Source organism: Propithecus coquereli, unplaced genomic scaffold (genome assembly GCF_000956105.1).
Source record: "Propithecus coquereli isolate 6110/MARCELLA unplaced genomic scaffold, Pcoq_1.0 Scaffold132, whole genome shotgun sequence".
Classification (NCBI taxonomy): Eukaryota; Metazoa; Chordata; class Mammalia; order Primates; family Indriidae; genus Propithecus; species Propithecus coquereli.
The window spans coordinates 367,530-378,213 of NW_012137414.1; the positions used below are offsets into that span (position 1 = coordinate 367,530).

The window sequence follows — 10,684 nt, forward strand, 5'->3', positions numbered from 1 at the left end:
CTCAGGCTGGTTTCGAACTCCTGAGCTCAAACAATCCGCCCGCCTCGGCCTCCCAAAGAGCTAGGATTACAGGCGTGAGCCACCGCGCCCGGCCCAACCAAGTTCTTGAAACCATTTAGGACATCTCCCCTTCTCTCTCTTATGCCCAACAGAAGGAGAATCCAGAATCAGGCTACCACAAGTCTTAAATGTTAGCGACACACCATACATGCGGAATATACAGTGATAATCAGCTTTTGCCTCAGATAGATTCATTCACCATAAACAAGCCTGGTATGTAGTAGGTGTTCAAATATTTGCTAAATGACTAAAGAGATCAACAGTAGGTTTCCACATGAATGTCCTGTTTCAAAAACATTGATCCAAAAGAGGCAGGGGACAAGAGTGTCTCAGAGAATAACGGTGACAGTAACGATAATGAAAACACCAGCAAACCAGATAGCATTCACTGTGCACCTGGCCCCGTTCTACAGGCTTCCCAGGCATTGGCTCATTTCAGCCTCATAGCCCCCTCAGAGAGGTGAGACTGTATTTAATCCCATTTCACACGTGAGGGAATTAAGGCACACAGAGCTTAAGTAACTTTTCCAAAGTGATAGCCACTGAAGGCAGAGTTTGAACCCTGGGGTGTGTTCCTGAGCCTGCGCACACTGACAATGGGAATTAAAATGCTTCTCCTCTACTCACTGGGATCCTGTCTTTCACAGATACCCCTTTACACGTGCCACATTTTAAAAGCCTGTTTGGGGCACATTGTTTGTGATTCAAAAAACTAAAGTTAGGCTGCTCCAATCTCTTCAAATATATTACTTCCCCATCCCAGTTAGCCACTGTGGACTAATACAAGCACAGGACAAAGCCACAAGCCAAAGGTCTTCCTAAAGCTGTGGAATGCACAGGAAGAGAACTAGGCTAAGCCTACCCAGGGGACAAGGATGGAGGAAACAAGAAAGGCAGAAGCAGAGGAAGACCAGCTGGGGAAACAGAGCAGCAGCAAGAACACAGCAGATGCCTGATGACGAACATTCTAAACGGAAGCCCAGGCCTCTCCCAAAAGGAGAACTCAGTGACCTCAGCATTTCGAATCACTTCATTCTGACATGATAAAACAAAGTCAGTTACCTATCTCCAAATCTGCAAGCTCCTGTTTTACTGTAGAACGGACAATTAGCTCGATCCTTCTCCATTATTCTTAAATCCATGGGTGGTTCTGGGTTTTGCCATGTAGCACCATTTTCCAACTGTTGAAAATAACCACACCTTTACTGGTAGTGTAAAAACCCATGAAAGACTAAATGTTTCAAAATGTATTACAATCTTTTCCTCAAAATGAAAACTGTTTCATTTAAGAACACAAACATTTACATTGTATTACAACAGCCAATAAAAACTTTACAGACAACTATGCTGGGACGAGCTCTATTTCTCTCTTGGCTCCCAGTCTGTTTCCTTTATTTGGCATCACTACTGCTACGAGGGCAGTCACCAAGGTCTCCAGCCATTCTGAAAAGGGTCCAAGGACTTATTAGAGAACCATCACAGACAGAAATAAAAGTTACTCTGAATCGAGGTAAACCGTCCATTGGGAGTTAACAGTATGTGGTGTTGCTTACACACACTGTAAGGACTCTAGACAAGTACAGTCCACGGGGGTGACTCCACACCATTTGTTTTTGTTCATCAATAAACTTTTATTGTTGTTGTGTAAATAGAAGACCCACGGGTTGGGTGTGGTGGTTCACGCCTGTAATCCTAGCACTTTGGAAGGCCGAGGCAGGAGGATCACTTGAGGTCACGAGTTCGAGACCACCTTGAGCAAGAGCGAGACCCCCGTCTCTACCAAAAATAGAAAAATTAGCCGGGCGTGGTGGTGCACGCCTGTAGTCCCAGCTACTCGGGAGGCTGAGACAGGAGGATTGTTTGAGCCCAGGAGCTGGAGGCTGCAGTGAGCTATGATGATGTTACTGCACTCTAGCCTGGGTGACAGAGTGAGACTGTCTCAAAAAAAAAAAAAAAAAAAAGAGCTACAAAGGTGATTCCAGATATCCAGATGTGATCTAAGTAGCTTACCACAAAACTAACATTACTGGAACTATTGTTTCTAAAGAAACATTAATTGGGCTCAAATTCTTAATGAAAGGTTTTGAAAATACCTCATTTTCAGCCTGATCCAGCATCTTCTGCACAGCTTCCTACAAATGGTGTAAACATAGGACTAATGAAAACCTAGAAGTCAGGTAAGTCACATCTGGTTTCTCGGGTTAAGAATCTCACATGTAACAACTAAAACACACACGCGTGCGTACTTCAGGTTCTAATTTTCCTTCTAAGCATAGATCTTCTGAAAAGCTTTCAAAGGATACATAGCTGAAGTCTCAGCTATATTTCTATTCAAATAGAAAATTTAATAAATCACATTGCAAAATACTTAAAATAGTCATAATAATTTCATTAATAGTAATATTTAGTATATTTGAGCATATATACCATATTCTAGTTTTTAAGAGGAGGCATTCATGAATATAAAACACAATGATAGCTGAAACATAAACATTTAACAGAAGCTAAATATGACATGACCAGCAGTAATTAGCACTTAGGAGAAATTTCAAACTTTTCAATCAGGCAAAGGAAGTTCTGCAATATCCCAGTAAATTTCTACTTTACTGGCATTTGAACAAGTTTTAAATTGTGTACCACAGACTTCTCTTCCCCAGCCCCTTAAAGCATCACGTAAGACTCATAAGTCTAGCTGTTTATTTGGTAACTACACCTTGTCACACAGAGTCCTCGGTAACTTAATGTGCTCAAATCCCTCCCCCACCCCCACCCATCTAAACACCCCTCTGAGTAAATAGTGCTGCCATTTGTCCGCCTGTTGGAATCAAAAACCTGAAAGTATGACTTGAATTCCCCTCCCTTTCCTTCCCTTCCCTCCCATTTAATCTACTAGCTAGAGTCCCACTGACTCTGCTCAACATACTGCAAATCTATGACTTATCTTTATTAAGCACTACCCTCATCCAAACCACCATCATCTCCTGCCTGGAACAGCAGCCTTCTAACTGGTCACTGTATTTCCACTCTGGCCTCCTTGGTCACTGCTCCCTATCCCCCATTCTATATAGCTGCGATCCCCGAGCCCCAGGCCGGTCCGCTCCCCATCGCTCGCCATCCTCCGATCCCCTACCCCCCATCCGTGGAAAAATTGTCTTCCATGAAACCGGTCCCTGGTGCCAAAAGGCTGGGGACCGCTGCTATAGGAAAGGTAGAGTGATCCGTTACAGGTAAAGATATAGGGAGGTGTGGGGGCTCACGACTGTAATCCTAGCATTTTGGGAGGCCAAGGCGGGAAGATTGCTAAGGGCAGGAGACCAGCCTGAGCAATAACAATGAGTCCCCGTCTCTACAAAAAAATAGAAAAATTAAGCAGGCATGGTGGCGTGTGCCTGTAGTTCCATCTACTCAGGAGGCTGAGGCAGGAGGATCGCTTGAGCCCAGGAGTTTGAGGTTGCTGTGAGCTAGGCTGACGCCATGGAACTCTAGCCCAGGCAACAGAGTGAGACTCTGTCTCAAAAAAATAAATAAATAAATAAAGATTAAAAAAAAATAAAATAAATAAGATGAGGTCACTCCTTGCTTAAATACTCTTTAGTGGCTTCCCATTACATGCAACATAAAATTCAAACTCCTCCTTCAAATCCAGGAAGCCCTGTATGACCTGACACTGTCTATCCTGCCCACCTCCTCCCCTGTCCCTTTCCTTCGGTCTCTAGGTTTCAGGCACTCTGGCCTTCTTTCGGCCTGTAGCCTTCAGGCCTCTTCTCCCTGAGATCTCTGTACTCAGGTGTCAGCTCAAATATCAACTCCTCAGAGATTTCCTTGACTAGGCAATTGAAAGAAGTACTTCTCTATCCCCATTACTCTATTACATCATTATCTCCTTTATTTCTTCATAACATTTAATATTATCTTATATTTAAAATGATCTCTTTTTGTTTATTGTCTGACATTCCTATCTAAAAGAATAACCCGATGAGAACAGGGACTGTGTTTTTCACTGTTCTATCTCTGTCCACTACAGAAGTGTCTAGCACACAGCAGAAACACATATTGCATATTCCTTTATATATGCTTAGACTCTATTTCATTTTATCCACTTCTCCTTAATATCTCACCAGACTTCTTTTGAAGAAAAAGCATTTAAAAAGAAACCTTACCTTTTACCTGATTCCTAAAAGACCTCAGTTGAAGAACACTCTATTGTTAGAATGGGACTGGATTCCTCTCTATAAAAATGACAAGCTACAATTTTTCTGTCCCCTAAAAAGCTACTGTGATCTTGCCTCATTTGGAAAGCAGTGCTTAAATAAGGGTGTCTAGAATCAGCATGGAAACTGACTGATGGCTTGAGACACAGAAAACAAAGGTTGTGGAGGCTGCTTCTACCTCATCATGACTAGGATGTAAACACATGCATTCTTCCCCATTATAAGTAATTAACCACTCAATTTTGTGCTATTCAAATTTAGCAATATTATAGAAAAGATACATCCTGATGAATCAGTCAAGGAAAGATGAGAGGTGATATCTTTGAAATAAATATACTGTTAAGGAATAGCAGCAAAACATATCAAATCAATCTTTTAAAAGGAATCCCAGAAGATAGAGAAGATATAAACATATACCTTATAAATGTTTTTTCTTAGTAAGCAACTGTGTTAGCTACAGTTGCCTTTACAGCTCAAGTTGGAAAGGAAGTCAGGATTTAATAAAAACAACAAAAAGTATTTCCTAATTCCTCAATATTGAGTTCCCGATTTCTTTAAATCCACTAATTCTTGCTGACATGTCACAAGCAGTTAGATCTCTTATGAACTAAATAAATGTAGAAACCAAACAAAATATTATTTTCTAAAGACGTCAACCCACATACAGCAGAACCTCAGAAAAACATCACTTGCTATAGAGCAGTAGTAGAGAGTGTAAAGCAAGGGCCAGCTGCCTGTTTTGTAAATAAAGTTTTATTGGTACATGGCCATCCCCATTCATTTACATATCATCTATAGCTGCTTTCAGGGTATACTTGCAGAGATAGATGTTTGCCACAGAGACCAGACAAACCACAGAGCATAAAAATATTATCTGGCACTTTCTAGACAAAGTTTGCCAATCCCTGGTTATAAAAGGTAAATTGGGTAAAGTTGAAGAAAACCTTAATTTAAGGAATATGCTTCTGCACAGACCCAAAGAAGAGCATCAGAGGCAACTCCAGTGTACATCTAGACTGAAAATATGATTATTTTCAAACAAACAAATGAAGCAACAACAAAAAAGGAAAACAAACCCAAACCCAGACATGACTACAGCTTATTCTTAAATCGCATCACACAGCACATCTGTACACTCAGAGGATATGCCGTGTGTCTATCCTCCCACGGCAGGAATCACCTCTCTTTCTTTCTTCTCCTGTAGTTTCTGCTTCTCCTCTTCTCTCTCTTTTCTCTGCTGTTCTTCCCATTCTTCCTTTAACTTTCTCTTGAAAGGAAAAAAAAAAAAGAGAAGGAAAGGTCATTTTTTTCGGACTCACTTTTTAAAAATATTTAATATACAGGGCAAATAAATAAAAAAAACTTTAAAAACCTTGGTAAAATGAACAACAGTTTTTTTTTTAAGTTCCAGATAAGGAACTCTAAACGACGGTTATTTTGGTTAACTAATTAATTGGTTCACTGGTTACGTGATTAATACTGTACCTCTTGCTCTTCCTGCCGTTTCCTAGCTGCCTCTTCCTTTTCCTTCTTTATTCTGAATTCTTCTTGTGCCTTCTGCTCTCTCAGCAACCACTCCTCATGCAACTTTTGCCTATCAATATAATGATACAATCAAATAAAAGAAATGGGCATTGATTTACAAGTACATACATATGCATATAGTAGCAAAATGACATGTTTTGGGACTGATTAAAATACCATGAAGGATAAAGCAGTCAAGTGTGGGTAAGAGAACGAGAAGAGTAGAGCTTCTAGAAAAGCACTAAGTGTCAGCAACTATCTTCCTAAATGGTAATAACTTAAAATCCCTACTTTTACATTTCATAGGTGTGTATGGCTGTGACATCTTTTAGAAAAAAAAAAAAAAAAGATGCTATGACATTCCCTTTAGGCTGATCACAGTGATTTTGGGTGCCAATAAAGTGGGTAGCAAGTTTCAAAGCAACATCTAGCTTTTCACACTCAGAAAGCATTACCCTTTCTAGTCTATGCATTTAAAAGTGGCAATTCCGTGACAGTAGCACTCTAAAAAACCCAGCATCTTCTGCCATAAACCTTTGGAGTACTACTACACACAGTTGCCTCTAAACACCTAAACTGCTGAATGAAGGAAAATAAAGCTACATTGTGATTATGTCTTTAAAATAAGGGAAGATATAGGGTTTTAAAAAAAAATTTCTGAACACTCCAGAGGAGAGAAGAAAGCTATAGGTTTTAAGAAAAGATAAAGTTATAAAAATAAATTAGCAAGCATCTAGTCTATTTTTTAAATTGACCAATTATAAAGAGTGATGTTACCTTAAAGTGGCAAGTCCCTCAGACATCCAACATAACAAGTTTCTAATTTAAAGGGGGGTCAGATTTCCCAAGTTTATTTACCAATCAAGTGCTTAGAACCTAGATTTCATTTTTTCTACTGAATTTGGAAAAGGAAAATGAGATATGAGAAATTATTCTGTATTAGTTCAGCAACATTAGGAGTTAAATAAGGTTTTATGCCTAGCCTGGGGACCTAACCACAATTTTAAATATTCTACGGGAAAATACATTTCCAACTTCAGATTCCAGGAACATATCTTTTAGCCATGGTAGAGGCTGATGTATTACATATGTCAATGTTCCTATGCGTGTTTGGGGTACTATATAGATGTTTCAGTATTCAGAACTCTTATTTACAAATCATTTGAGGAACATATTAATTATATATAACTGAACCAAATGGTATATAATTTAAGACCACAAAAAAGTAAAATGCTATGAACTTTAAAAGTTAATAACTTGAATGTACTATATGTCTGTTTTAAAATAGGACATAAAGCCATACAGTATTTTCACATAACTAATTTTCCTGTTTTTTAATAAAGCAGTATGCAACTCATAGTAATATAAAATAAAGATAAAAATACACATAGATACATGTATGTAATTTAAAACAAGCATTTCAAATAAACGGGAAAACAAAAAAACTACTTCCCTATTTCATACCATATATATCATCTGCATCGTAACAGAAATCTATAATAATTAGAGTTATTACAGCACCTCCTATCTGCTGACACTGTTTTAAGCACTATACGTGTATCACCTCACTTAATCTCCACAATTCTATGAGGTAGACACTATGATTGATTTTACCTCCACTTTAAAGACAAGGAAATTGAAGCTTAGAGAGATTAAGAAACTTGAACACAGCTAGTAAGTAGCAGGGCCAGGTCTGGAACTCAGGACTAGCTGAATCCAATTCCATATTCTCAATCACTACTGGTCTTTTAATTTTTTTGGCATTTTGATAATTCTACCTATTTATGGGCTTAGGTAGATAACAAGAATCAATTACAAGGAAAGCAACATTTCCAGTGAACATACTAAATAGCTAGAGAATGTATATAAAGTTTTTTTCTTTTTTAAAATGTTTTTTAATTATGGTAAAATAGACATAACACAAAATTGACTAGTTTTATCATTTTTAAGTGTATAATTGAGTGTCATTAAATATATTCACACTGGTATGTGCCACATTAAAAAAAAAAAGAAAGATGGAAAGAAACTACCCCCTGAAAAAATATTAACAGAAAAAACAGCAGAATATTTCCATCATCTTGGGATAGGGGAGACCTTTTCAGTCAGACACCAAGGCCAGATATCATGAAAAAAGATATCATGAAAACCAAATCACAGTAAGTAATGCTGTAAGCAAAGTTAGGATGAATGACAAATAAGAAAAATATGCATCACATATATGACAGATAAAGAATTAACACCCTTAATCAAGTAATAAAATTGCTTACAAAACAAATTAAAAAACATGTATCCAAAAAGAGAAAGGTATAAGACTTAAGCAATCTATAAATAGGTAATAAAACACATAAAAAGATAGTCAACCTCACTAGTTCAGAAATGTATGTTTGAAACAATGAATATAGCTTTTCACTATTATGAGTTTCAAAATTTGATAATGCCTAGTGTGAATGAAGGTACAGGGAGAGGCACCTTTATTCACTGCCATAAAGGCTGCAAATTGGGATGCCCTTTCTACATGGCCATCAACATTATACATGGACTTATCCTTTGATCCCATCAATTTCATTTCTAGTCATTTTCCTAAGGAAATAATAGGACAATTATCAAGGATATATAAGCATGGATGCTCACTGCAACTTCTTATATAAAAGTAAAAAACCATTATAACCCAAAAGTCCATCAGTAGAGAATAAATTATGAATGAATGAATTGTGAATAAAGAATAAATTATGCTAGATCCATACACTGGATACTGTGCTGCCATTAAATAGGGTGAATTAGATCTCAGCATCGACATTGAGATATATGCACTATATATTTAGCAAGAAAGCAATTTATAGAAACATATGTATAAATATCATCCCATTATAGAAATACACAAGTATATTTACATTTTCTTTCTTTTTTAAGAGTGGCTATTGGCCAGCAAACATATAAAAAAATGCTCAACATCTCTAATCATTAGAGAAATGCAAATCAAAACCACAATGAGATATCACCTAACCCCAGTGAGATTGGCTTCTGTCAAAAACTCCCAAAACAACAAATGCTGGCAAGGATGTGGAGAGACAGGAACACTTTTACACTGCTGGTGGGACTGCAAATTAGTGCAACCTCTGTGGAAAAGAATTTGGAGATACCTCAAAGAGCTAAAAATAGAAACACCATTCGATCCAGCAATAGCACTATTATTAGGCATCTACCCAAAAGAGCAAAAGATATGCTATAATAGAGACACCTGCACCCAAATGTTTATGGCAGCACAATTCACTATTGCAAGGATGTGGAAACAACCCAAGTGCCCATCAATTCATGATTGGATTATTAAAATTTGGTATATGTATACAATGGAATATTACTCAATCATAAGAAACAACAGTGATCTAGAACCTCTTATATTTTCCTGGATAGAGCTTGAGCCCATTATCCGAAGTGAGGTATCACAAGAATGGAAGAATAGGCACCACATGTACTCGCCATCAAATTGGCACTGACTGATCAACACTATGGTGCTCACATGGTAGTAATATTCTCCAGGGATTAGGGGGTTGTTGGGGGTTAACTCACAACTAATGGATGTGGTGAGTATTTTAGAGGGGAAGGGCATGCCTCTAACCCTCGCTTGAGTGAGGCGAAGACAAAATGTAACCAAAATGTGTGTACCCTCATAATATCCTGAAATAAAAAAAAAAAGAGTGGCTATCTTTGGGTGTGTTGCATTTATTACAGCACTTTTGCTTTTTACACTTGTTAATTATTTGGGTTTTTTTCTATTTCAAAATCATTTAAAAATTAGCAAAAACAGTGAAGAATATTTCCATTAAAAAAATGATAACACCTAGTTTTAGCCCATCAGCTAGAGATTTAAATAGTTTATACATGGTATTTTATAAGACCTATTTTGTAAAACATTTTATACAGAAAACCCATACTAGTTAGTAAAGGTTGATAATATTCCAAAATAACTTTATTCACTTTAAGTATCTCAATTAGCGCTGACCTCTCTCTCTCCAACAATTTCTCTTCTTCCAGTTGTTGTTCTTCAATGAAAGTGTCCTCCTCCTCTTCCTTCTGTGAGAGTCCTGAGGAAATTAAGATGGTTATTAAACTATCTGAGTATTGCAAATCCTTGGTCAAAAATTCAGGAAAAAAATACATACAATCTTTAATCTTTACAATTATGGTTAAAACCCATTTCTAAAACTTTCTAATATTAAGAGCTCTAACCACCCTTATTTGGTACAATGTAAGCATCAAAAAGAACAATAATGGTAGTGCACAACATATTAAACTAAAAAATCAATGGTTTCAAAGATACACAAAAAGGTGGTGGAGGTGTGGGAAGGAAGCATGATAACTTAAAAGTGTAGAAAGACTTATTGTAGAAAAATCATCACTTTTGTAACCCCTCACTGTAAAAACTTAGACAAAGATGTTAAAAACACTGGATGAAAGCTTGTTGGGAAGAGGATATTTACACTATTTCAAAGTATCACTCCACAGATCAGGACTAATTACAAATGGGGAAAAATGTACCTTTAAATGGAACAATCTAACGAGTAACACTTTAACCACACTTAGCATCATTAGGGGTGGAACAACCTGACAGGATGGGTCTTGTGATGTATGCAATTAAGAAGTTTACAACGTCCACTCTGTAATCGTTTCTCATAGAAAGTGCCATCTGAAGCTAATCATGAGACGACAGACTAATCCAGAATGCAGGGCATTCCACAGGATAACTGGCTTGAGCTTTTTAAAACAATCAGTCCTGGTTTGGGGAAGTTTAAATACAGCCTGTATATCATACCATTGAATTACTATTTGTTTACTCAGGTGCAAGTTTGGTATTGTGGTTCTGTGGGAGAACTTCCTTATTCTTAGGAGTT

General features: G+C 37.4%; 1 protein-coding gene across 1 annotated transcript in view; it reads right to left on the minus strand.

Moving 5' to 3' along the window:
- The window catches only part of ZRSR2 (zinc finger (CCCH type), RNA-binding motif and serine/arginine rich 2), a 24,592-nt gene that overhangs the window by 10,116 nt on the left and 3,792 nt on the right, over nucleotides 1-10,684 (minus strand). Inside the window, exons 3-7 of the mRNA XM_012638718.1 lie at nucleotides 9,796-9,877; nucleotides 5,757-5,865; nucleotides 5,452-5,538; nucleotides 2,154-2,192; nucleotides 1,123-1,241 (exon numbers count right to left, since the gene is read on the minus strand). Of these exons, the coding sequence (XP_012494172.1) occupies nucleotides 1,123-1,241; nucleotides 2,154-2,192; nucleotides 5,452-5,538; nucleotides 5,757-5,865; nucleotides 9,796-9,877 (436 nt within the window). The remainder of the gene's footprint in view (nucleotides 1-1,122; nucleotides 1,242-2,153; nucleotides 2,193-5,451; nucleotides 5,539-5,756; nucleotides 5,866-9,795; nucleotides 9,878-10,684) is intronic.